Source organism: Conger conger, chromosome 14, assembly GCF_963514075.1.
Source record: "Conger conger chromosome 14, fConCon1.1, whole genome shotgun sequence".
Taxonomy (NCBI): domain Eukaryota; kingdom Metazoa; phylum Chordata; class Actinopteri; order Anguilliformes; family Congridae; genus Conger; species Conger conger.
The window spans coordinates 1805297-1833181 of NC_083773.1; the positions used below are offsets into that span (position 1 = coordinate 1805297).

Consider the following 27885-nt stretch of genomic DNA (forward strand, 5'->3'; position numbering starts at 1 on the left):
CGTTTGTTCTCTGGCACCTGTTGGATGCAACCAGTTATATTGGGCTCTAGCTATTTAATTACACCCTAAATATCTACGTTTTAATGGGAACAACTGGTATTTAATTTCGCGTGATCTTAAATGAAAAAAATCAAAGTCTGACTGAAGTCCCCTCCGTGGTTGACAGAATGGTTTAGCCTTTGGACGGAGTATCCCAATTCCAAAACATTCGGATTGTGCCCGATGGAAAACGTGGATGTCGGTCGGTATGGTCGTGGTCAAGCAGGACTTTACGGAAAGTTCTGTTGATGTTCTTTAATCGCCCCAACAAGCTACACAGCAAAAGGTAAGGAAACGCATAACCTGTACTCTTGCTTAGACGAATACAGTAGCCTTGTGCAAAGATAACATTACAGGACAACATTAATCAAGATAATATAGCTAGCAGGGTAGCTAGTTAGCAAGATGACATTTCGTCGTCACTGAACCTTGCTAATTGCTAAATGTAAGGGTAATCTGTAACGTTGTCCTTACATTTTTAAAGAATGATGCATAAATAGGTTTATTTCGTATTCTGTAAAGTTCTTTCACCAGCTACTACAAATAGCCTACGACTATGAGAACATGTGCGAGTTAATGAGCTAATAAACTTCAATTACGTTTTTCACATAAACCAGTAAACCAGAGAGCACACTTTGGTTGTAGTGTTGATGGAGCTCTTAAAAGACCGCTATAAGCACATTTTACTGTTGCCGCAGTCTAAAAACCGTAAAAGTCGGAGTATTCTCAGAAGCCAAACCGCCCAGATCTATATTATATAGTAAAATATGAATATATTAATACTACACATATGATTCATATCTATATCTTGATTGTCGCTCACTAAACGCGTGTTACACGCGATCATTTCGTTTACCTCTGTTTGCACGTAGTAGTTATGAATGTAAAACGATCAGCATAAGATGTTGCTCAAGACTAGAAAAGCATTCATTTGTCATTTGGAAGCCTGAAGCGTCGATGCGTTCCTCGTCGTTTAACCGTCCCACGCTTTTTGGAGAGTTAACGGTGCTGCAGCCTCACGCACTGTGACACAGCTTTTGAAATGTGCTACTCCACCACTGCTGCACAGAATTACACGAGTGGAGGGAAACGGGCTTGGGTGAGTTTGAATGAATGCGGAGAGAGCACTGCGATAATCTGTCAGTCTGTGTCAAGCCCTGAACGGACCCATCGGTACGGGAGTCTGTAATAACAACACACACATACACACGCACACATTCTCTTCTTTAACAGCGATAATTCAGTCAGAGAGTTTTAACCAGGTGGACTTTTAAGCCCAGTTCCCTAAACATTATGCCAGCCTTCCTCCCTCACATATCCAGTTACATGTGTGCCTCAATATTTAGGCCATCTCACCTTCTCAAAAAATAGCCCTTAGTTATTGTCTATCTGTGTTTGTAAATATATATATATATATATATATATATAATTTTTTTTTTTTTTGGACAGGAATAGGTGTATGCTTTCTTTATGTCCTGGTCTTGTTCCAGGAATTAGCTTGTTGAACTGTTTTGTCTGATGTTCCTACAGTAAGTCTTGACTCCTCAGATCCTAAAACACATGGACTCTTTTCCTTGAAAACCTGGCTGCATGTGAATGGAAAACTGCATTAATCTCCCTCTGTGTTCGAAAAATGAATCTTGCAGTCACACCATAGAGCAATGCTTTAGTGGAGCTCTCCCTTTAGACGTCTGGTTCCATGGAGCTACTTATAAAATATCCAGGGAGATTTCAGCATTTATCCCATTAATTTCTTCATTGGTCTGTTAATAGTGAGTAATGTGCCTGCGGTCACTGCCCTGCACTTCTGTGCGGAGCTGTTCACACGACAAGTGAACGGTGCCCTTCAGATGAACTGCACAAGCATAGGTGCCTGGTCTGCAAAGGATATGGAGGATAACTGTTCCCTTTTGCCTTGACCGTACTGTCCCAGTTATGGCAAACATATGCTCTGCTTTCTGATGGGCATCCAGCTAAATTAGCCTACGGACTATCACCTCTCATTAACTTCTGATTGATTAACTAATCGTGGAATCGTGGTTGTGGCGGTTGCTGCCTGGTTGTGAAGCCAGTACAGCTTGCCAGACAGCTGGCAGAGCCAAATCACCTGGAGTCATTTCGGCTCTTGTGAAATACTGTTTACGAGGCTCGATGTATCATGCACAGGGTGTGTGGAACTGCAGGATGTAGAAAGGGTGTGGGGTGAGGGGGGGTGAGGGGTGTGGGGTGAGGGGGGGTGTGGAGTGAGGGGTGTGGGGTGAGGGGGGGGTGTGGGGTGTGGGGTGAGGGGGGGTGTGGAGTGAGGGGTGTGGGGTGAGGGGGGGGTGTGGGATGAGGGGTGTGGGGTGAGGGGGGGTGAGGGGTGAGGGGGGGTGTGGGGGGGTGAGGGGTGAGGGGGGATGAGGGGTGTGGGGGGGTGAGGGGTGTGGGGGGGTGAGGGGTGAGGTGCACGAGAGGAAGTCTGAGGGGATGCTGGAGTGGAGGAGCAGTCCTTCCCTCCAGGGCATTGGGAGCGCTCCAAACCACCAGCTACTGATACATTCCTCTAACGCACGGCCATTTGGAGTAATTACAGCTAACGACGGAGCCAGAGAGGTAATTGGGGGTCATGTGGGAACTGAAGATGGGAGCGAGTCTGCCCGAGAGGACCACCGAGAGTTTCCTGTTTAATTAGGAGTGTGTGAGAGTGTGTGAGAGTGTGTGAGAGTGTGTGAGAGTGTGTGAGAGTGTGTGAGAGTGTGTGAGAGTGTGTGAGAGTGTGTGAGAGTGTGTGAGAGTGTGAGAGTGTGTGAGAGCGTGAGAGAGTGTGAGAGAGTGTGAGAGGGAGCTTGTCTGCCCTAGAGAACCACCAAGTTTCCTGCTTACCTGTGTGTGTGTGTGTGTGTGTGTGTGTGTGTGTGTGTGTGTGTGTGTGTGTGTACTGGAGCTCTCTTGAATCAGTGTGCTGGGAATGCTCTGCTCGGTGGGCTGGAGCCTGTGGTGAGAGGGACCCCTCCCTGGGTGATCGCCCCCCACCACGGGGTAGGTCTCGCCCCCGAGCGGTGACCTTTTGATCTGTCGGGTCTTTTCCTGACTCCACTGTGGGATTATTGATTAAACCATTCCTGAGTCACTTTTGGAATTCAGGAAATGCTTTAACAGCGCACTGTGTGTGTCTCTGGCAGACGGGCTTCGCTGGGAGCGTGTTGGGCGTGTCACTGCGGCTGGTTTTTCGGTGGGTAGCGCTGGGTCCCTCCTGTCTGGGCCCTGGACACCCACGGGGCTGTGAGGGAGCAGGGCTGGAGCTCGTTTGGGACCCCTTAACGTTCCACACAACCAGCCCACTCACACAGTAAAGTGACAGTGGAGGAACATTTTTGTTCTTCAAGGATCAAATTTCCCAAACGTACCCTGACAATACAGATGTTCTCATCGGGTAGAAATGAGTATTTTTTTCCAAGCAAAAAAGGTACTAATTAATTATATTTTGCTGCCTAGGGGTACAATTCTATACTAGGGTACCACCCCAGCAACAAGCATTTGTACTTTTTTTGGTACCTGTATTTCTGAGAGTGTGGGATAAAAGAAACTGGAATTATTTCATTACTTGTTATGAAAAGCCTTGTGATGGCATGTGCAGTGACTTGTTTCTGTGTTCATCCTGTGGATACGTGTTGAGTGTTCATCCTGTGGATACGTGTTGAGGGATATACACTGAACAGGCTACTCTGCCATTTAGGCGCTATATTTAGGCGGCCTTTCTGGTTTTGATGTTTGGGCTGTCATTGGGCGGTCCACGATACAGACGTCCCAAAGCCGATATTGATGACCTATCTTCGATTGCCTTATCCGGGCTGGCCTGTAGTGTAGTGGTTAAGGTACATGACCCTGTAGCGTAGTGGTTAAGGTACATGACTGTAGTGTAGTGGTTAAGGTACATGACTGTAGTGTAGTGGTTAAGGTACATGACTGTAGTGTAGTGGTTAAGGTACATGACTGTAGTGTAGTGGTTAAGGTACATGACTGTAGCGTAGTGGTTAAGGTACATGACTGTAGTGTAGTGGTTAAGGTACATGACTGTAGCGTAGTGGTTAAGGTACATGACTGTAGCGTAGTGGTTAAGGTACATGACTGTTGTGTAGTGGTTAAGGTACATGACTGTAGTGTAGTGGTTAAGGTACATGACTGTAGCGTAGTGGTTAAGGTACATAACTGGGACCCACAAGGTCGGTAGTTTGATCCCTGGTGTAGCCACAATAACATCCACACAGCCGTTGGGCCCTTGAGCAAGGCCATTAACCCTGCATTGCTCCAGGGGAGGATTGTCTCCTGCTTAGTCTCCTGCTTAGTCTAAGTACGTCGCTCTGGATAAGAGTGTCTGCCAAATGCCTTTAATGTAATGTAATGTAATGTCCCTGTTTTACATCATGGCACAAATTCAAACTGCAACCGCCTTTTCACATTCATGTGAGAAGTAGTTGATTACGACTATCAGCTTATGAAGGAGAACTAATTTTACTTGGAGAGCAAAATTTCATCTTGAACAGAGAGCATTAGTTTCTGCTTTGCTTTGCTTAAGAGACTGACTGGTAGAAATGATACATTAATACATTAGAGATAAATGACAGGATTCAATGAGGATTCTACTTTTTTTTTTTTCTGAGCATGACGTTTTCACTTCATGTACAGCAGCAGTGGCATCACTGCAGGGCGGCCATCTTGTGTTCCGGTGTTTTGGAGTCTCTCTTCACTGCACTGATTGGGCGGACATTTCTCGGCCCTATAAAACAGGATGGAGAAAACCAAACCGGAAGACCCGATTGTGATAACTGCAATTATGACCGCGTCTCATAATTTCTCAAAATACAGGCTTCTGTAAACAATTATGATTACGTAATGACAGGCTGCATTTTAATCTGGGGGAAAATGTTACTGGGAGATTATGACCTCATGATGCAGGAGTCACAGACGGATTTAACTTGGTGTAAGGCTAAACGGCACATGTTTTGAAAGTCCTTAAAGCAGAATTTCCCAAGTGTCTATTTTCTCCCCCCATCGTAAAGGCGATGGGGGCAGGCTTGTGGCTTCCTGGCTATAAAAAGAGCCCAGTGGTCCCATCACACGACCACTGCTTTCAAATGAGTAGAATCGAGGGTGTGTTTTTATAAAACCTCTGTGGCACCTAAAAGGTGTAATTGAGTTCAGCGTGTGAATAAGAGTTTTTATATTGGGCTCAGCCGGGCAATCCTGGGATGGCAGTGGAGTAACCATGAGCTGCTGCAAGTGCAGCTCTGTCTGCATGAGAACCCAAACCATGTCTTTACAGCCAAAATAAAAACCATGGACTACAGTGCATGTTTGTTCTGGAGGGGGAAAAAGTGATGACAAAGGAAACACAAACATGACTATTTCTGCTCAGGAATGAGTCCATTTTCCAGACAGTGTTTTTATTGAGTTGAGACAATTTTATAAACAGCCCAGTTGGCTTTGAAGTCTTCCTGTTTAGTGTGGTTCAACATTAGCTGCCACTCATACTCTCTTCCTATTATTTTATTTCATTTCTTAGAGAAGTGATTAAGTGCTGCCCTTCCGTTACCTCAGTCATATTGCCTGTGGTGCAGTGTGGCTACATGTCTAATATTTTAAAAATAATTTGTGATCATAGAAAGTAGGGGTGATCATTATTATTATTATTATTGTTGTTGTTGTGTTGGTAGTTTCATCACCATGATCGTCATCATAATCCCTCTAAATCCATGTCTCCCCATCCCCCCGGCCCCCAAACAAACCGCATGCCAGCCAAGTGGCTTCACTTCAAACCACTGGTCAGACATGCGATATAGTTTGCGTATTTTTGCCACAACTGTCTGAGACCCGAGCTATTTATACGTGGGAGGCAAATGTCTTTTCAGAGACACATTGCTCAGACCAGTGATGAAATCGAAGCTAAGGCAGATGTACATGGCAGCGCTCTCCCTTGCGGGTATTTGCGATGTGATCCCGTGGACCTTGGTTGGGATGCGCGCCGCGGAACGCGCAGCTGCCGTTCCTCGGCTCCGAGGCCCGCGTTGATTGGGGAGGTGGCCCGGTATGCGAGCCGCGTGCAAGTGGAGCAGGTGGGGGGCGCCCTGGTGCGTTCTACCCCGGACAGTCTCGCCGACATCTGTTCCCTGACATTTTTCTTTTAATGCGCATGGTATGCGAATCTGGCCATGAATGTATTAAAGATGCAGAAAATGAGCGGCGTCCTCTTGGTGGACTATTCCTGCTCTGCCAGTTCCAGTACCAACCGCTGCGTGCAAAAAAAAGGAATAAATAAAATTTTAAGACAATTTGGATGTTTTCTGCCCTCCTGTGGGAGACTTTGGAATAGACTCATTAAGCTGAATTTGAAACGGTTGTTCTCAAAACCGACCAGGTTGTAGTAGAAGCAACTTTATGCCTCTGTGACTCCACCAAAATGCATAGCCTTCTTTCGCAGTTCACTCCCTGCTCATTGGCTGGCTGTTCGGTAGCTGCAACTGTATTATAAAGCTGTGTGCCTTTAAATCGACTACATGGGCGTTTTCGTTCGATTGAAATATATAACAATATAAAAACATTAGATAACTATCCAAATATTTACCTGTGGACCTGGGTGTTTAGGTAAAGGTTGCAACACAGAATCTCGCTGCTGTTCTCGCTGTCAGTTACTCCGACATAAGCGCCTCCTCGCGCACGCCCCTTTTCGGAGCCAGCCTGCTTACCTCACCTCCACCTTACGAAGCAGGTTCCACTGCGGAGCTGCGCGTCAGAGAGCACTGTCGGAGAGAGAGAGAGAGAGAGAGAGAGAGAGAGAGAGAGATTGCATGCAGAAGTTCTGTCAGCGTTAGCTTTGTTCTGCAATGTAAGTGCCCTTCAAAAAACGTTGTGATTAAACTTGAGAGTTGCACTGTAACGATTTGCTTTTGCGCACAATGCTTTGAGCGATTGGAAGGTAGGTGAGTGTGCTCGCTTTTTTCACTGTGCGTTGCCTCCGTTAGGTGAGGGTGTAGTGCGCATTTTCTGACTGTAGAAACCCGTGGACGAAAGGCGTGTTGGCTTTAAATTTCTCCTTTCTTTTTAATTTTGAGCGTATGTCCTAATATATGATGCATGTTAACCTGCTTCATGTGTGTGCGTACCGCGTCTGGAAAGACCAGGTGAATTGGGAATTGAGATGAAAATTGAATCTAGCTTATCATATTGTAGTGTGTTTTTCGTAATCAAGCCACATCAACGCGTGTTTCCTCGTTCAATTTTCAACGCGTGATTTGCGGACATATGCGCGCAGATCTTAGTCCATCCATGTTTCTCCCTCTGGATGAAACAGACGCGCCTCCGGCTGTTTCAGCAAGTCATTTAAAGCTTTTGTCTCGAAGCTCGAGGTTTTTTTGTTTTTTTTACTTATCAGCCACAATTTTTCCAATTAGACAGTATGGAGAGTTCGGCGATAGATTTGACCCGAACCAGACAACCAGTCAACCCTCAATTTTGCATAGTACGTGTTATTTTACACGTAGGATTTGATAAATTATGACGAATTATTTTTTCGTCTCTTATTAAATTAATGGAGATGGGTGTTGCATATACACATGCACTATATATGCGGGCAATTTTGAGAGAGAAATAAGGAGTTGAGCCTCTCTCTCTCTCTCTCTCTCTCTCTCTCTCTCTCTCTCTCTCTCTCTCTCATTCTGCGCGCCTGTCTTCCCTTGTCGAATTTCCCAGCTTGTTCACCTCCAGTGACGAATGCGACGCAAGTCTTCCTGGAGACGGGAAGCATTCTAGACAGACGGCTGCGCCATCATATGACATGTACCATGTGTGTGTCACAGTGATTTGGGCATTATCCCCTGCGGTGTTTCGGTCTGGGTTGTGGACTTGTGGTCGTTAAGTCATGTCGTGATGTCATGGCTCATCACATTATGGTGGTAGTACACAGATAGTAGCGATAAGGGTTTAATTGTTCAAATGGCCAAAGCACTGCTGTGGTAATGTGGCGAACACTGTTAAATCATGCATTTGAACATGTGATCGTTCAAAAATAGCGATGCTGTCTTAAATTGATTAGAGACTGTGATTACATAAATTACATTGTTACATTCACAATTTGGTTTTTGTGCCTCGATTGGATTGAACCCAACATTTAGTTTGTATATAATTTGACCTCTGTCCTATATAAGTTTATGGGCAGACTTTCCTCAGATTTGTACAGATTAATCTTAGTCTGGGACTAAACTGTGTTTTGTAGGGAGAATCTCCATTCAAAATTGTATTTAGTCTCGGACTAGGATTAGTCTGTGCCAGCAAAACCGGCCCTTTATGTATCAGGATAAAACTAGCTATGTTTCAGAATCACTCCGCAGATCACTGTTTTCTACCTGTTGTATGACTTGGCTTAGTTTTAAGATGTATACATAAACAAATTGGACTTTCTCCCGCCACTGGTCATTTGAGCCAGAATGGAAGCGATGCAGTGGAGATGGCGAGAGCCGGAATGGCGTTGTTTCCTAATCAGAAGCTGGTGGTGGATCTCCTGTTCGGTCTTTCTGTCTGAATGGCTGATGACCAGTACCCGTACCCGTGTATAATATAATTGCCCACCCCCGTCTCTCCGGGACACTTCTCTGGAATGTTCTGTTTGTACCTCACACTTCCTGACTTGACTGTACACTGTGGCCTTTTCTCCCAGGCATCCGTGTGTGGGGCAAATATTTATATATTTCAGTCGAGCTTTGGGGAAGTGTTCATTTGGATTTGAATTGGGGGAGGGGAGTGGGGAGGGGAGGGAGGGGTGATTGTTGCTCCTGTGGCTTGTTGAAAGGCACCCTGAGGTTAGTTGGGGGGGGTGGGGGGGTGGAGGTATTTGCCTTGGGTCTGAAGTGTAATGCAGGGATATGGCTTTAACTTCGGCCCCAACCGAGCTATTGTTCATAGGCCTGAATATCAGAAGACCAGGTGTACTTCCTGTGGTGTAGGATTCCCAGAATTACTTCAGAATTCCAGATGATTGACATTCTATGCTCAGGGTTAACTGCATTCTGGGGGTTGCAGTAAAACTGAAACTGAAAACTGAAACTGTCAGAAATTTTTACTTTTACGTTTATTTTAACGATGTTTACTTTTACTTTACATTAACTTCATTTACGTTTAATTTGCACACATCACATTTACATTACAGTGTAAATAAATTTTACAACACTGTTTAGATGACACTAACATTATGCTTTGCAAAATACCTGGAGGCATCAGGTGTTTAGACTTGATTTTGCTGCCGAAGAACCTTCTCATCTCTTGGATCTCATTTTAAAAATGCAGATATTACATTGCTGAATGCTATTACTGAAGTAATGTACAACAGTGCTCACAAGAGGAACTAATTCAGCTCCTAATTTCAGAGAATCACTTTAGTTGCTCTAAGCGCTGTCTTCGTTTTCAGGGAATCCTGAAACCTCGATCCTCAGCTGCAGAGGAACCCCCAACATGGAGAGTAAAGAGGAGGCCAGCGATACAGACAGCGGCATCATTCTGCAGTCAGGTGAGTGCATCATTCTGCAGTCAGGTGTGTGCAGCATTCTGCAGTCAGGTGTGTGCAGCATTCTGCCGTCAGGTGTGTGCAGCATTCTGCCGTCAGGTGAGTACAGCATTCTGCCGTCAGGTGAGTACAGCATTCTGCCGTCAGGTGTGTGCAGCATTCTGCCGTCAGGTGTGTGCAGCATTCTGCCGTCAGGTGTGTGCAGCATTCTGCCGTCAGGTGTGTGCAGCATTCTGCCGTCAGGTGTGTGCAGCATTCTGCAGTCAGGTGTGTGCAGCATTCTGCAGTCAGGTGTGTGCAGCATTCTGCAGTCAGGTGTGTGCAGCATTCTGCAGTCAGGTGTGTGCAGCATTCTGCCGTCAGGTGTGTGCAGCATTCTGCCGTCAGGTGTGTGCAGCATTCTGCCGTCAGGTGTGTGCAGCATTCTGCCGTCAGGTGAGTGCAGCTTTCGACAGTCAGGTGAGCTGCATCCTGTGTGTGCAGTGTACAGTTTGCCCACGCGCCTCTTTCCTCTGAGATCCTCCATTGGCCGGCAAGGTGTAAAGTAAAGATGGATAAAAACAAGATGTCACAGAGTAAGAAATCTATTACAGCGATTCTTCCAATCAAGCAGTAACACACCTGATTGAACATGCTTAGCACAGCCCCCCCCCGCCCCGGTAATGAGACGGCATGCTGGGACAGTTCAGCGGAGGCATGAATAGAATTCCCAGCATGCAGGGCGGCACATTGGCCAGTTCAGAAGGGTGTGGCCGCAGCCCTGCGTTTTCTATGGGCCTCAAACAGGTCAGGGACTTAACCCGATGCCTCCCACAGGACTTGCATCGAGTCTTCTTCTTAACATCTTTCGTCGGGCTTGTCACGTCGACCCCGAGTACGAGTTTTTGCATGGAGCCGTGCGGCCTTCTATTTGCATGCGCTGTAATCCGCCTCCGGGTGCCGTTCGCCTTCCGGTGCAACCGACAGAAAGGAGATCCGCCGCGGGGAAAGGGGAGCCGGGTCGTAACTCCGGCTGCGGCTCTTTCATACGGGGTGAAACCGGGAGTCGTAGCCGTTTAATTAATCTCCCAGGGAGCGTCGGGTGACATTCCTGCGTGCCAGACGTCATTCAGCTCGCCCCGGCCCTTACAATAGCCGAGATTACCGCCGCGCAGTTGCTGTTTTTCTTTGTTATTGTCGCTTTTCCGGCTGCAGTTACGGACTTTTTAAGCCGCCTCTTTTGTCCCGAGCGCCACCTCTGATGGCACGAAGGTGTCCCTACCTGTCTTGTGTGTCGCCCTCTGATCTCTGGGGCACGCGGGCCAGCCCTGATCTGGGCCTCGGCGTGAACCCGGTGACACTGTGTCTCTTGCGCTCTGGGAGCCCGGCTGCGTTCCGGGCCGCTCGTTTTCCCGGTGTCTCTTTATGTGCGGAGCCGCGGCTTTGTGTGTCCCCCGTCACTCAGAGTTGGGCGTTCGCAGTGTCAGGGGGTGAGGCGGCCCTACAGCCCCTGACCTGAGCGGCGACTTCTCAGGCCTGGACACGTCTACGCCGGGACGCCTGCAGAGTCCGCAGGCCGCCCCTGTCACCTGAGTGCGTCTGAAGACGAGTTGCGTGACTGAGTAGCCGGTGCACTCTGTACGCGTCACGGCGCGTAGACGTGTTCAAACCCGATAAGTCGCTTCAGTTACTGGATGCTACTCACATTTTTTACATTTACTCGGATTTTCTTTCAAGTTATACTCACACAAAATATAGAACAAAAATATGAAAACCTTTTTTCCCATTTTGGGAAACTACTGAAATCAACTAATTGTTATTAAGAATCTAAGTGTTATTAAGTGATTCAGAGATGTATGATGTTCTCTGTAATGAGCCGTCTTTGGTATTCTGGCACTTGGTGTAGAGGTAGGTTTGTGTTGTGTTGCTGCTGGTTTGTGGTGCTATGGAGGAATGGATGGTTGTTGTTGCTGGTTTGTGGTGCTATGGAGGAATGGATGGTTGTTGTTGCTGGTGTGTTTATGGTTGTTGTTGTTGCTGGTGTGTTTACGGTTCTTGTTGTTGCTGGTGTGTTTATGGTTGTTGTTGTTGCTGGTGTGTTTATGGTTGTTGTTGTTGCTGGTGTGTTTACGGTTGTTGTTGTTGCTGGTGTGTTTACGGTTCTTGTTGTTGCTGGTGTGTTTACGGTTGTTGTTGTTGCTGGTGTGTTTATGGTTGTTGTTGTTGCTGGTGTGTTTACGGTTCTTGTTGTTGCTGGTGTGTTTACGGTTCTTGTTGTTGCTGGTGTGTTTACGGTTGTTGTTGTTGCTGGTGTGGTTATGGTTGTTGTTGTTGCTGGTGTGTTTATGGTTGTTGTTGTTGCTGGTGTGTTTACAGTTCTTGTTGTTGCTGGTGTGTTTATGGTTGTTGTTGTTGCTGGTGTGGTTATGGTTGTTGCTGGTGTGGTTATGGTTGTTGCTGGTGTGGTTATGGTTGTTGTTGCTGGTGTGGTTATGGTTGTTGTTGTGTTCCCCGCAGGCTCGGACAGCCCCACCTCCCCCCTGAAGGATGCACACACGCGCATGCAGGCCGCCAAACTGCGGCAGCAGAGCCTGCAGGACCGGCTGGAGGAGTGTCTGAAGGAGCTGAAGAAAGTGTGCATCCGAGAGGCTGTGAGTCCTGCACCTACACCTTCGCCTTCTGTAGCTACACCTACACCTGTGTCACACCTACACCTTCTGTAGCTACACCTACACCTGTGTCACACCTGCACCTTCTGCACCTACACCTTCTGTAGCTACACCTACACCTGTGTCACACCTACACCTTCTGCAGCTACACCTACACCTTCTGTAGCTACACCTACACCTGTGTCACACCTGCACCTTCTGCACCTACACCTTCTGTAGCTACACCTACACCTGTGTCACACCTACACCTTCTGTAGCTACACCTACACCTGTGTCACACCTACACCTTCTGTAGCTACACCTACACCTGTGTCACACCTACACCTTCTGTAGCTACACCTAACCCACACCCCACCTACACCAGCTACACTACTGCACCAACTGTACACCTATACTGACAGCTACGTCACAAGTACACCTACTGCACCTACAACTAACCAATACCCCACCGACAAATACTACACCTACTGTACACCTATACCTATACCTGACACACAGCTACATCTTTACCTATACCTAAACCACCTACACCTGACCCACAGCTGCACCTATACCGACTGCGCCTACACCGAACCCACACCCCACCTACATCTTCACCTGACCCAGAGCTGCACATTTACCTACACTGCCTAGTGCCTACAACTGACCCACAGCGACACCTATACCTCAGCCATACCTAACCCACACCTATATGTTCCCCACAACCCATCCCCCAGCTAACTTACACCCAAACCTAACCTATACCCCCTCCCATATCTCCACACACCCCATCCACTCTATCAATGTTGGGATTGCTGCATACAGAGCTCTGTTGTGTACAACACACTGAGACATTTTTTTCCACATCTTGCACCCAGAGGTAACCCCCCTCCCCCCTCCCAAAACCCAGGGGGTTCAAAAACTCTGCTCTAAAATGTTGTTCTCCTGGCGAAGTAATTTATCATGGTTTGGCAGCGCAGTTCTTAGGTAACAACTTGTGAAATGTCACATGGCTGATCCTGATCGCATTTTCACACCGGAGGAGGGCCCACCTGCCGGGGCTTGTCCAGGTGTGCTGGAATGAGCCTCTCCAGGGGCTCCTGAAATCCAGCCGCTGTGGGCAGGACCGGGGCCTCCAGTCAGCACCGCCTCTGCGTGTCTTTCGGTTCATCATCTTAACGTGGCTTTAGGTTCTGAGGGCAGCCTGTAGGCTAGTGGCTAAGGTGCCTGTAGGCTAACGGCTAAGGTGCCTGTAGCCTAGCGGCTAAGGTGCCTGTCGCCTAGCGGCTAAGGTGATGTAGTCTAGTGGCTAAGCTGCCTGTAGGCTAGCGGCTAAGGTGCCTGTAGGCTAGCGGCTAAGGTGCCTGTAGCCTAGTGGCTACGGTGCCTGTAACCTAGCGGCTAAGGTGCCTGTAGGCTAGCGGCTAAGGTGCCTGTAGGCTAGCGGCTAAGGTGCCTGTAGGCTGGGGGCTAAGGAGCCTGTAGTCTAGCGGCTAAGGTGCCTGTAGCCTAGCGGCTAAGGTGCCTGGAGGCTAGCGGCTAAGGTGCCTGTAGGCTAGCGGCTAAGGTGCCTGTAGCCTAGCAGCTAAGGTGCCTGCAACCTAGTGGATTAGGTACATGACTGGGACCCAGAAGGTTGGCAGATTAAGCCACAGTAAGATCAGTGCAGCTGTTGGGCCCTTGAGCAAGGATCTTAACCCCACATTGCTCCAGGGGGGATTGCTTAGTCTAGTCAACTGTAAGCCGCTTTAAAAGCATCCGGCAGGTAACAAGGATAATGTAATTTAGCTGTGAAACTGGGTGTGTCTTCCGCAAGCACAGAAAGAAAGTTGCTTAATGTAATGCTTTTGTACATAAACAATGAAATAGCCATGATACGTCTGGCAGAGGTGCAGCTCTTAGCTAATGTGATTAATAATAATAATGATGATAATCATGCTGAAGATTAAATGGAAGAAAAAAATAATGTTTTAAGGTGTTGGGCAGGTGAAGACATTCCTAACTGTTGTGAAAGGGGGAAAATGGATGAACTACAATAGGAGTGTTTGCGCAAGAGGGATGGCCGTGTCTTGACTTGTTGCAGTACCCTGCAGTGTTAGTGAGACGTGCTGGGTATAACCACTCTGGACGGGAGGGGAAGGGAACCTTGCAGTCATCTGTGATTGCCGGCATTGGGAGATCTTTTGTGGGAAAGATCAGCCGATGGTGTCACAATTATGGAAAGCTCGAAACTACAATGGAAATTCCCACAAAAACCAGGGCCTTTCCAAGTTTCTATTTACAGGCAGAGCTTTACGGTAATATATGAACACCAAACCGATACCCCACCTACACCAACTGCACCTACTGTACACCTACACTGACACACCACTGCAGCTCTACCTGTACCTACACCACCTACACCTGACCCACACCCAAACTACCCCCACACATTCACCTGTTACCCCACCTACACCTGACCCATACCCAAACTACCCCCACACATTCACCTGTTACCCCACCTACACCTGACCCATACCCAAACTACCCCCACACATTCAGCTGTTACCCCACCTACACCTGACCCACACCCAAACTACCCCCACACATTCACCTGTTACCCCACCTACACCTGACCCATACCCAAACTACCCCCACACATTCACCTGTTACCCCACCTACACCTGACCCATACCCAAACTACCCCCACACATTCACCTGTTACCCCACCTCCACCTGACCCATACCCAAACTACCCCCACACATTCACCTGTTACCCCACCTACACCTGACCCATACCCAAACTACCCCCACACATTCACCTGTTAGCCCACCTCCACCTGACCCATACCCAAACTACCCCCACACATTCACCTGTTACCCCACCTACACCTGACCCATACCCAAACTACCCCCACACATTCACCTGTTACCCCACCTACACCTGACCCATACCCAAACTACCCCCACACATTCACCTGTTACCCCACCTACACCTGACCCATACCCCACCTACACCTGACCCATACCCAAACTACCCCCACACATTCACCTGTTACCCCACCTACACCTGACCCATACCCCACCTACACCTGACCCATACCCAAACTACCCCCACACATTCACCTGTTACCCCACCTACACCTGACCCATACCCAAACTACCCCCACACATTCACCTGTTACCCCACCTACACCTGACCCATACCCAAACTACCCCCACACATTCACCTGTTACCCCACCTACACCTGACCCATACCCAAACTACCCCCACACTTACATCTACACCTTTCCAAGTTTCGATTTACAGGCAGAGCTTTACGGTAATATATGAACAGTAATATATTAGCTTAAAGAGGGCTTAAGAGTTCCTTCTCAGGGATTAGTGTTGGAGGTGTGACACATGCACAAAATGTTCGACACATTAAAAAAAAAGTTTGTTTGAGATGTGACATGATCCATCGGGGCAGCCGTCTCTGGGGTATGGCTGGGGTTCAATTCCCACATTGTCTCAGCTGTGGCCCCGTCCCTATCTGTTACCCTCAGCTTTCTTAAAGCAAATAAGAAAGCTAGATAAATCTTTTTTAATTTATGTAGTGCATTTCTCAAACTGCAGCGATGAGGAGGAAACTCGCCTCAACCACCACCAATGTGCAGCACCCACCTGGGTGAAGCAACGGCAGCCATTTTGTGCCAGGTTGCTCAAAACACATTCGCTGAGTTGGAGAGTCAGAAAACAATTTTTAGTCCATTAAATCAGGGGAGGATTAGGTGGCAGGTTGAAAGAGGCAGGTTGGGAATTTAGCCAGGGGAACCCCATACTCTTTGCGATGACTGCCATGAGATCTATCTCTCTTAAAAAAAAAAAAAAAAAAAAAAAAAAGGTTTGTCATTGTTGCATTTAAATGTAAATATTACTTGATTCTGCACGAATTCGCAGTGCGTATTTGGTGTGATGCAACCCTAGAACAAACCGTGTAATCCCTCTCTCTCACAGAGGAAGGCCCTTACAATCAGCTGTCCATTTTTATGCCCATGCAGCCGGTTCTGTGTCTGACCTCTGTTGCCTAGCGCCGGTTTGATTGACACGGGCTCTCCGTCTCTGGCAGGAGCTGACCGGGCACTTGTCGTCGGACTACCCGCTGTTGCCGGGGGAGGAGCCGCCAAACATCCGCCGCCGCGTCGGAACCGCTTTCCGATTGGACGAGGAGAGCATCCTCCAGGGGGATGAGGTAAGGGGTCTCCCGCCCGTGCTGCAGGGGCTCAGAGAACCGGATTGTGGCGGCTCATCCAGACAGAGAGGACTGTGGGAAGCATTACCTCACATCATTCACTCACAATGGAGTTTTTACCCATCCTTTTGAATCCCTTCATCATTTAGCTTTTTGATTCAGTTTGTAAAAACGGTTATGTGTATATATGGAACATTTTGTATTTATTAAGCTTTTGTGTTAATATTGGCCTTTTCACTTTTCCATATTATACATGATGTAATGCTTTATTTGAAATTGTTAATAATAGCCTTTTCTGAATTATTGATCTGCGTGATTGATGATAATGTGGATGGTTATTAATTGTGTGAAACATTGGTTTGCATTTTAAAAGAAAAATGTTTTTACATTTGTAAAGAATTTGCTAAAACCACGAAAGAAACTTTACTTTTTTAAGGCAGAATCACTTATCCAGATAAACGTACGGAAGTGGAGAACATTGGTGTCACTCTCAGGAATACAAAACTGTGATATCACACAGGCAGGCCCATTAATAACCAATGTGGGTGACCTTAGCCTAATAAACCACAATTTGTGCTGTAACTAAAGAAAGCACAACTACACAGATGATCAGGTATAAATGCAGCATGATGAAAAATCACTGGCCGCAGTATTAACGCATGAAACTCACGCGAGCAGACAGCTTACGTCACTGATCCAGCCCCGCTGAGCGAGAGCTCTGTCACATTCTCCTCGGGACGTTTTTATAACCTGAGGAAACGGCATTTGGTTAAACTCGTGACAGGATGGGGTTCTCCGGGTCTCACCTGTCCCCTCCCGTCCCGCCCCTCCTCCCCCCCGCCCCCCCGCAGCACCCGGAGCTGGGCCCCCTGGAGGCGGAGCTGGCGCTGCAGCTGCAGATTTACGAGGCGGCCCGAGGACTGTGCCAGGAGGAACACCGCAGCAAGGCGGTGCGGCGCAGCCGGCTGCAGCAGTGCCGCGCGGCCGAGCGGCGGGTGAAGGAGCTGCAGGAGTCCGCCTTCCAGCTCCGCCTGCGCCTGGGCCGAGGCTCGCCCCGCCCCCACCGCCGCCACACCGGTGAGGTCACTTCCTGCCTCCGGCCGCCAAGCCCAATCACGTCTCGCTTCTCAATATCTCAATACATTTTACTAGTTTTTAATTAGACTACTGAATGCATTAAAGGGTTAGGGGTTAAGGGTTAGGGTTAGGATTTTGGGTTAGGGGTTAGGGGTTAAGTGTTAGGGTTAGGATTTGGGGTCAGGGGTTAAGGGTTAGGATTTGGGGTTAGGGGCTAAGTGTTAGGGTTAGGATTTGGGGTTAGGGGTAAGGGGTTAAGGGTTAGGGTTAGGATTTGGGGTTAGGGGTTAGGGGTTAAGGGTTAGGGTTAGGATTTGGGGTTTCGGGGTTAGGTTGAATCTGTAGTGACCTGATGAAGTCTGTGATTTGTGTTTCCAGATCTCGGCCCGTCAGATGACACCTCCCTGTCGGACTCGGCTTTGCAGGACGAAGGTGAGGAGAAGTGGCATTACATCTCAAAACATCTCATGACATATTGTTACATCTCAATTAAATAAAGTAAATCACATTACATTACATCTCATTACAACGTGTTACATCTCATTACAATGCGTTACGTTACATTTTGTGACATCTCGTTACATTACATTGCATCTTGTTACATTAAATCACATTACATCACTGTACATTACACTGCATTACATTACATTGTTACGTTACATTTACTCCCTTGCATTAAAGGGAGATCAGTGTTGGCGTCGGGAACACAAAAGAGAAAGTGGCCTTTCCTGGCATTTTCTGTTCAGAAAAAGTGATTTTGTACGTGGGCTGTGTCAACACGTTACAAAAGTTATTTAGAAATCTGCTCAGCCTCTGTTTCCCAGTCTCTGGTTTTCTCAGGACAAAAGCAGGAGGAACCCTGAGTGGTGAGGAATGACCCCTGCCTCTGTCGTTTCTGTAGATGAGGCTCCCAGCCAGGGTTCGGACCGAAGCCGAGAGTCCTCCCCTGTCCCGGACCCCCTCCCGCCTGCCCCGGAGACCCCCCAGACCCCGCTGTTCCCCCCGCTGTTCCCCCCTCTACAGGCCCTGGGGGAGCTGAGGCCCAGCTACAGCCCCAGCGTGGACTACGACCTGCCCCCCATCCAGAACTCTCCCTGGACAGAGTCCAGCCTGGACGAGCCCTACCAGAAACAAAAGAAGAAGAGCCGCTCCAGCTACAGCAGCCAGGCCAGGTAAACGCTGGCGTTCCTCGCCTCGTGCGATCACATGGGATCAGGTTCTGCACCAAACCAGGTGTGTGCCTGTGGGTGTGACTGTGTGTGAGGCTGATAAAGGCATCCTAATACACCACAATTATGTGAGTCTAATGCCAGCTTTGGCCTCAGAAGCAAGCAATAAACGGGTTTCGGGACGAGACCGTGCCTTGAAGTGGTTTCGTCATATTGCGCATTATGTTACACCTACTGATTCTGCAGGAGATAAAGAGGAATAAAATGATTTTGGGCATAGGCTTGGTTGATTCCTCAGGATTAAAAGATGCAGGGCGTTTTCGACAGTCTTTGCAGTGGCACACATCCATCGTGTTCCCTTCCTTGGCACATTGCAGCTGAAATACAAGATCGCAGCAGTGTACAGTTCTGACTTGTTGGTTGTGGGCATTTTTATTGACCCGCTCAGGCAAATTTAATTCAACAGTCAATGCATGTTCATAACATTCACATTTAATTACATTTCTGTAAATGTGCCAGAGAATTTCCCCTGTAAACCCTGGGCTACGTTTCTTTGGGAATACCCTGTAGTGCAGTGGTTCTTAACCTGGGTTAGATCGAACCCCAGGGGTTCGTTGAGACAGTCCCAGGGGTTCGGCAGGGGTCATGAAATGTATACCTATGTTTTGAAGAAATCATATTTTATTTTTCCAATTACGAAGGGTTCGGTGAATGCACTGATGAAGCTTGCAGGGTTCAGTACCTCCAATAAGGTTACTGCTGTAGTGGAAGCAGTTAATTCCTCACACACTGCCTTGGGGTGTTTAGCTGTGTGAGATGTGTAGCTTAACCATCTTAGGTTTTGAAATACAGATTCAATGTGGATTTTCTCATCCAAAACGTCTTGGGTCTCGTACTTTGTGTTGTGTGAAGAACTGGAAGCAGGAACGTGAATATGAGCAGAGAATATTATACTTTGTCTTTGTCTATCTGCATCCATTCTTCCTCCCAATACGCCGAGTTCCCAAGTAAAAACAACCTTGTCCTGTCTGGAGGTATGGGGGGAGGAGAGGAGTGAAGGCAAGGAGGGCCCCAGGCCCCAGGCCTTCCTCCTGGTCTTCTTCCTCTTCCTCACTTCCCCGAAATCGTTGTGTCCGTTTTCAGCACCCCCATGTCCACCCCCATGTCCACCCCCATGTCCACCCCGGTGTCGACCCCGGTGGACCCCCAGTTCGGCAGCTCCGCCCACCCGCTGCAGTTCACTCCAATCAGGACCGTGGAGCTGCGGCCCGCCCAGTGCAACAGCGCCCCCTGCACCCCGGAGCTGCAACTGCGCCGACAGCAGTCTCAGTCGTTCAGGTCAGCGTCGCCGTGGTTACTCTACCTCCTGCCGTGGCGTCTGACCAGGGATTACAAAATATCTGAATATTTCTTTAATGCATTTCTGCATTTCTTTAAATAAGTGCTGCATGAGTGCCTTTATAGCGTATCTTCATGCTTGCAAACGGCCTGTAGCGTAGTGGTTTAGGTGCAGGACTGGGCCCCGCAAGGTCAGTGGTTCGATCCCCGGTGTAGCCACAATAAGATCCGCGCAGCTGTTGGGCCCTTGAGCGAGGCCCTTAGCCCTGCATTGCTCCAGGGGAGGATTGTCTCCTGGTTAGTCTACTCAACTGTATGTCGCTCTGGATAAGAGCGTCTGCCAAATGCCATTAATGTAATGTAATGTAATGCAAACTAGCAAGCTAATTTGCTATGCCTCCTCTCACATTGTAGCTTACTAGCTAGCAAACTACCATAGCAGGTGAAGGTTTTGCTACAATCACGCCAGCTAAATTAATTTGTAGTAAGACTGCAACTTTTGCAACTATTGCAGTTAAGTCACACATCACAAACCTTTCAGACCGTTGTAACGTAGGGCGATTTATATGAAACAAAATGTAAAAATGTAATTTTTCTCCCGGGCAGGCTCCCGAGCAGAGAGCTACCCCACGAGCCGGACCTTCGGCAGGGCCGTCCCCGGATGCCGAGGCGGCGGATCGTGGAGTTTGGCGTGATGCCGGGGGACTGCGGCCCCCTGATGGTGGGGATGAGTAACGCGCTGTACCAGTCTGGCTCCGAGGACAGCTGCTCGGAGCACTCGGCCCCCTCCTACACCTCCTCTCCCTGCGGCGACCTCCCCGGGAACACCCCCCACCTGTCCCCCTACGGGTACTCCTACCCGGGGCCCCACGGACACCCCCTGGCCTACGCTGGGCCCCACGGACCCCCCGTGGCCTACAGGCCGCCCCTGGACTTCCCTGGCCCCCACGGCGGGCCCCTGGCCTACACGGGCCCCAGCTTCTACAAGAACCCCATGCACCAGTCCAGCCCCAGCTTCTACAGGGGGTATGTGGAGGAGGATCTGGGGTTCCCTCCCGAAATGGACGTGGGGCGGCTGTACCTGGGCCCCCACCCCGGCCCCCCCGGGCGCTACGAGTGCTGGTACGAGGACGCCCCCCCGCCCCCGCCGCGGCTGGCGGCCCGGCCCCTGCCCCCCCACGCCCGGCTGTCCCGCGCCCCCTCCCTCAGAGGGCCGGCCCCGCCCCGTCCCCACGGCGACCGCGTGCCGGAGGGGCTGGCGTTGTGGCAGCAGCGCGGCCAGCAGAGGGAGCCGCGCCCGCGCTCGCTCGACAGGAAGGGCGCGGTCCGCCTCCGCAGCGTCCAGGAGCGGGAGTCTCCCCTCGCGTTCCCGCACCGCCAACAGCGCCGGCCGCCGCCGCAGCAACGCTACCTGGAGCAGGTAACACACCGGCCCCCGTTACACATCACAGCTCGCTGGCACTCTAAACCAGAACAACCTACCGTTCATTAGACGAGGCAGGAGGCAATCCATCCTCCCGGGAGCAATGTGGGGTTAAGGGCCTTGCTCAAAGGCCCAACAGCTGCACTGATCTTATTGTGGCTACGCCGGGGCTTTAACTACCAACCTTCCAGGGCCCAGCCAAGCACCTTGGCTGTAGGCTTGCCCACCATTATATTAAACTGATTTGTGATTTCATCTTACTTCTCAGAAAACCGTTTTTTTCTTTGTAGGCTCCCATCTTAGTCACGTTACAAAACATACTGTGTGCCATTTCCCACAGTGAGTGAGAAAACAAATATGTAGGGAGGTCTTGCATAAGAACACCAGATAAGAATGGCAAAATAATTAAGGGAATTTTATGCAAGTGTGAGATTTTCTTGAGCCAAGGCACAATGTAATGGAAATTATTTGTTAGGTATTGAGGTATTTTGGACAAACCCAGTCTTAAACATTATAAACGCATTGCCTGTGGCCCAGAGCTAACATTTAAATATAAACTGCTGTCTGGTGGTTTTCTTTTGGGTCGAAACTTAAGCTTAAGCTTAAAATACAAGATGCTGCCATAACAGCGTTTGCAATTTGATACTATAATATTTTTGACTTGGCGGCATTGAGCCTGGTTCCATGCACATGGGGGGAAGGGATGCAGGCTGTTTTGTAGTTGAAAAACAATATGACACATAATGGGTGGGGTGCTCTCTCAGAGCAAGGGATTGTGGGTAGTTCCGAGGTCCCTGAGGAATCTGCAGTAGGGCACCATTTCTTCTTCTTTTAATTTGGCTTCCTGGGTTTCTGACCTGCTGGATCAGGCCGGTTTCGCGGTCACACCCCTCCGACAGTGAGCCAGCGCACCCGGGTGTAGAGGTGTGGTGGCGGGAGTGTGTCTTACCTGCGTTTGAGTCCCAGATTTTTACGCACTTGCGGTGTGCAAAACATGAAGTTAATTTATTAATTTAAAATATTAATTAATTCAGCCTTTACTTGGCTCTCAAAAGACGCATTGAGAGTGCGAGCCTGTGTTTGCAGTGGTGCCAAGATTACAACATAAAACAAGTTTAAAAATAAAAATGTTCATAAAAATTTGATTATATTACATTACATGTCATTTGGTTGATGCTTTTATCCAAAGCGACTTACAGTTGATTTAGCCTAAGCGGGAGACAGTCCTCCCCTGGAGCAATGCGGGGTCAGGGGCCTTGCTCAAGGGCTGTGCTGTCTGTTCTGTGCATTAACAGTACATCATGCCTATGACTGAGCAATGAGCACGTTTATTTTAATTTAAGGTCATAATCCTCCCATCGTACACCTTTTCGTGGCCCTTTGAGTTGCACACGTCAGCAGTCCGGGATAATCGCAGGGCTGTTTGTTTCACTGTGTTGTGAGGAGAACTCGGATGTAGATGAGTCATCCATTAGTCATCACACGGTGGAGGTTTTGATCATTGTTGCTGAAATGGAAACCATAGTTTAAATGGAAATCTCTTCTTTAAATTTATTCATCTATTCATTGCCTTTCAACAAACGTCTTGGGAGAAAGCAAATCTGTGCCACGTTCACGCTTGGCAGTTAAAAGTCGATGCGGCGGATGTAGTTTTTACTCATTAAATCCAAAAATGAATCTTTGAGAAATGGGTAATCTGTCGATTCATATTAATGACATTACATTACATTACATTATTGGCATTTGGCAGACGCTCTTATCCAGAGCGACGTACAGTTGATTAGACTAAGCAGGAGACAATCCTCCCCTGGAGCAATGCAGGGTTAAGGGCCCAACAGCTGTGCGGATATTATTGTGGCTACACCGGGATTAGAACCACCGACCTTGCGTGTCCCAGTCATTTACCTTAACCACTACGCTACAGACCGCCCATAGGCTGCACACACCACATCTGAATCAAACTGGCAGAACGGCATAGCTCCTGAACTGCGTGCCATTATTACTATGACACTCTGGGTGTGCGCTGCTGGTAACAGTGGCCAAGTGTGGGGTTCTTCGCCAAAAATACTACTACAGCAATACGGGCGTCATTTGTTCATCAGCTTGACCCGAACGATCCCAGTTGTGGAACAGGAGGGTTGTGTGAGCGTATCCGGGACATGTGGGGGATTTAGGCGAAGTGGTCACATTCCTCCCTGCCGATGGTGCCGTCTCGGAAACAATGGATGTGTTGACGGGTCAGAAGGAGGTCGGGGGCTGTGTTGGTTAGCCGTTGTTTTTAGAACAGACGGCCATTATCCCGGTTTTGTGTGTTCTTGCTGAAATCTCATTCAGCCCCCGTAACAGAGAAAACAAGTTATAATGATGGTTTTGTAGCACTGTGGTTTTCAGCTGGGGCAGGGGCCAGGGGGGGGGGGGGGGGGTCTCAGGGAGCTGACAGGGGTGGGGGGGTTTGAGATGATGGGTAATTACTGAAAGCTTCAATCACAAAACACGCAATTAATATGATGAAAAAAAAAAAAAAACATTGTTGCTTTCCGTAGATGTCACACTCATGATGTCTGCTGTGAAAAGGGGAATAAAGTTTTGGGGGAATGTTTTTGTGGACACACGGGGGCAGCTTGGAGGTTGTGGTTGGGGACAGGCTTGGAACCTTCTAGATTTCAGGTTTGATTCCTAGCTGGGTCTGATGTTGTACCTGAATTGCTTCAGTGAAATATAGAGCTGTGTACATTGATTGTATGTAAACATATGAGCTGTGTTTAAGAGCATCTGCTAAAAGCCTAAATGTAATGACGTGTTCCATTCTGGCCTGGTGGGCTGTCCATCACCAGCTTTACACAGAGAGGCCATGTTGGTGTGGTGCTAATAGGGTTCTGTCTGCTGACTGTCGAGAGTTTACCCATGTGGGTCAATAAAGAGTGATTGATAGCTTGATTGATTTATTTAATCTGGCCAGACCGTAGAGCAGGGCTTCCCAACCCTGTTGCTGGAGACACCTCATTCAACAGAGCTACTGATTGGGTGTGCCAAATTTGGGTTGACATGAGGTGTGAGGTGTGCTCTGTTAGGGTTGGACTGAAAACCGACAGGACAGTAGGTCTCCAGGAACAGGGTTGGGCAGCCCTGCTCTAGCTGTTGAATGAGGTGTGCTTTGTCAGGGTTGGAGTGAAAACCTACAGGATGGTAGGTCTCCAGGAACAGGGTTGGGCAGCCCTGCTCTAGCTGTTGAATGAGGTGTGCTTTGTCAGGGTTGGAGTGAAAACCTACAGGATGGTAGGTCTCCAGGAACAGGGTTGGGCAGCCCTGCTCTAGCTGTTGAATGAGGTGTGCTTTGTCAGGGTTGGAGTGAAAACCTACAGGACGGTAGGTCTCCAGGAACAGGGTTGGGCGGCCCCGGTGTAAAGGGACATGGGAGGGACACGCCTGTGTCTCAGAGCCTTTATCAGATCGGAGGGTTACAGATCCTGCCGCTGCTCCATAGAGTTCAAAACCGCAGGAATGAGTCAGTAACGGGCTTCTGGTGTGGCTCTCCACCCACAGGGCTGACCTCAGGGCTGTATCTCAGGCCCTGTCTTGTTGTTGTTGTAAAATGTCTGCTCTTCAAGGCTTGACTTGGCGTAATTTAAACACTGACTCAATGGGTAGATCAATGGGTGCTTGTCCGTGCGTACAGAGAACAGAAAACGCTCGCACTTCAGATGACCATGCTCATTGTGCAAAAGCTCACCGTGGTACAACTGCAAAAGACTCGCCTGCCAGCTCGGAAATGGGGAAGTTTTTCTTTTCCCTTTTTTTGAACTGTTTGACTTGAGTGAAAGTAAGTCCAACGTCCTTCTAGAAACATCTTTGTTGGATGTCCAGTTTGTCCGATCTGAAGCTGTGTTTTGTAGACAAGTAAAAGTACGTAAAGTTAACATTTAGCAGATGCTCTTGTCCAGAGTCACTTTAAAACTTTTTGTTATACATATACAATCCATTTATATAGCTGGTTATCTATTGAATACATTCAGGGATGTTTACCTGCTCAAATGTACAACACCCCCACAAGGAAAACTGAGCCTCAGTTAGTCAGGGACGAAGTCAGAGCGGCAGCCTGCAGCGTAGTGGTTAAGATGCTTGATGACGGGAATCTGGAAGGTCGGTGGTTCAAGCCCCGGTGTAGCCACAATAAGATCAGTGCAGCTGTTGGGCCCTTGAGCAAGGCCACATTACTTCTTAGTCTAGTCAACTGTCAGTCACTTTCGAGAAAAGTGTCAGCAAAATAACTAATGTGATGTAAGTTACAAATCCACAATCGTCATGCTACATGACGAAGGTCGACCAGTTGTCACATTCCTCTCCTTTCAATTTTTTAATTTTATTTTTTTATGTTGTGCCACCTTCAACTCTGGTCACAATCATCAGTTAGATTTATATTTGTGCAGCTGTGTCTTCAGATGACAACACGACTGCTGCTGAATGCCCTGTGTGGGTCCAGTATTTTACACACACACACACACACACACACACACACACACACACACACACACACAGTCCAGTCTGTCCTGCTCCACTGATTGACTGTTGAGTGACAGCCCCTTCATCTGCTGACAGCTTTCACTGCGCACACTGTTCGTGGGAGGTCCCAGTGTCAGCTGATCTCCCCTCCCCTCTCAGTGATTGGCCACAGCCGTGTTTGCCCACTGTCAATCACCACATCAAAGACATACTTTAGCTCTGGGCTTGGCCACATTTCACATTCATCATCACCCTCATCATTATCACCCAAACATCACAGCCTCCTTTAATGTTTCAGGCTCATATCATTGCCAAAGCGTTGATTTAATGTGTGCTTGAAAACTCTTGAGTTCTCACTTGCCTTAGGGTTTATCATCAAGTAGTTACATTTCTAGGGAAAATTCCAGTTTAAAGCTCCATCATTTTAAATCATGGTTGTGACACAGATTGACTGATGAATTTTGAGAATTTTGAGAATTTTGAGAGCCCCTAAACGCCCAGGGCATTGGCTTCACCTCTGGCTGCTGCCTGTGTGACTCGAGAGCATTCCAACATACAAGCCTGTTATATATTATATGTGTTTACTTCGCAAGACAACCTTACCTGGGGCAATTTGAAATTTCTACGTTTGACCAAGTCACCCCGCCCCCCCATACACTCTCAGAAATAAAGGTGTTTGGTAAAAGTGCCTAAAAAGGTACAAATACTGTTGCTGGGGCGGTACCCTATAGTTACACAAAATTGTACCCCTAGCCAGCAATATATCATTAATTTGTACCTTTTTTGCTTGGAAAACATACTCATTTGCACCCAAAGAGAACATTACTGAACTTTCAGGCTACATTTTGGAAATTTGATCCTTGAAGCCCAAAAATGTACCTCCACTCTCACTGCATTTCTGAGCGTGTGCAGATGATTCTCCTGGCAGCACTCATCACCCACTCAGAACCGGCCCGTCGCGGGTTCTGGGTTCAGCCAGTACCAGCTCCTCCCACGTCAGCGCCCTGGCTAACACGGCGGAAGTGTTTTTACCTCGAACGCCGCAGTGACCCCCCTCACCGTGTCCCTCCTCCACAGGTCCCCCAGAAGGCTGGCCTCCGCAGCCCCGCCGACGGGACCCCGGCGCAGTGGTTCCTGCACGAGGACGCGGAGATTGCCAGCCAGGTGTAGCTGAAGCGGACTGTGCCTCCGGGCGCGCGTTGGACCCATCCTGGAGGAACCTCGTCTATTTATTTGATTCGTGCTGCTGCCCTCCTGCCGGGAGTCCCGACCTGAAGCCTGATTTATACTTCTGCGTGGAGTCGACGCTGAGGCTTTAATGTGGATTACGGGCGTTGAGGAAGACCCTAACCCGGTCTGATTGGTCGGACTCGGGAACAAGACACAGCCGACATGGCTGTTTTTTTACTGTGAAAAAAAGAAAAATGTTTTTTTGGGGTTTTTTTAATGAACTGTAATTTTAATCGTAAACCATGTTTTGATTGTCAAAAGATTTCAACTACTGTACTTAAAATATATTTATAGTTTTATATATAGTTATATATAAATGTTTGTTGTTTCATGGATATTTCTGCAATATTGAATAAAATGTTGGTGGTAATTCTGTGGCATTTTCAGTCTTCGGAGGTGTTTGTGTGTCCAATAATTGCAGGATATAGGTCCCGTACACATATTTATAACGCATTAAAGATGAATGACCCAAGTTTGTGTTTAGGGCTAAGGCTAAGTCGACTGCATAGTCGTCATCATTAACGATTTTACAAGGTAGACTTTAGATTAACTGAAAGCTGGATATATTTTTACATGACTTAGTTGAAGAATGGTGCGGTGGAATTTATTAATTTATAATTGTGTATTAGCAAGTAGAATATTTATAAATCAGACTGTAGAGCTGGAACAAGGCACACAAGCATGTGGGAACCGATTATATATAAACTACCAGATTTATTATTATTTTAAAAGTTCA

The 27885-nt window shown here is 48.2% G+C and overlaps 1 protein-coding gene across 3 annotated transcripts; it reads left to right on the forward strand.

Annotated features, from left to right (window-relative positions):
* The first annotated feature begins 192 nt into the window (after positions 1-192).
* LOC133109538 (innate immunity activator protein-like) lies at positions 193-27519 on the forward strand. Of its 3 annotated transcripts, none has more exons than XM_061218886.1 (10): positions 193-325; positions 9479-9577; positions 12071-12204; positions 16290-16412; positions 17264-17489; positions 17868-17921; positions 18391-18661; positions 19802-19996; positions 20603-21416; positions 26997-27519. In XM_061218886.1, exons 2-10 carry the CDS (start codon positions 9523-9525, stop codon positions 27087-27089), a joined length of 1965 nt encoding a protein of 654 aa, XP_061074870.1. In that variant the 5' UTR covers positions 193-325; positions 9479-9522; the 3' UTR covers positions 27090-27519. The 3 variants fall into 3 exon arrangements, with proteins under 3 accessions (XP_061074870.1, XP_061074872.1, XP_061074871.1); XM_061218888.1 differs by lacking the exon at positions 193-325 and adding an exon at positions 991-1138; XM_061218887.1 differs by lacking the exon at positions 193-325 and adding an exon at positions 6782-6904.
* The last annotated feature ends 366 nt before the right edge of the window (positions 27520-27885 follow it).

Coding starts and splice junctions, on each gene's coding strand:
- LOC133109538 (XM_061218886.1), top strand. CDS start 9,523: ATGGAGAGTAAAGAGGAGGCCAGCGATACAGACAGCGGCATCATTCTG. Junction 17,490..17,867: donor CCCCCACCGCCGCCACACCG/GTGAGGTCACTT, acceptor TTGTGTTTCCAG/ATCTCGGCCCGTCAGATGAC. Junction 19,997..20,602: donor CAGCAGTCTCAGTCGTTCAG/GTCAGCGTCGCC, acceptor TCTCCCGGGCAG/GCTCCCGAGCAGAGAGCTAC.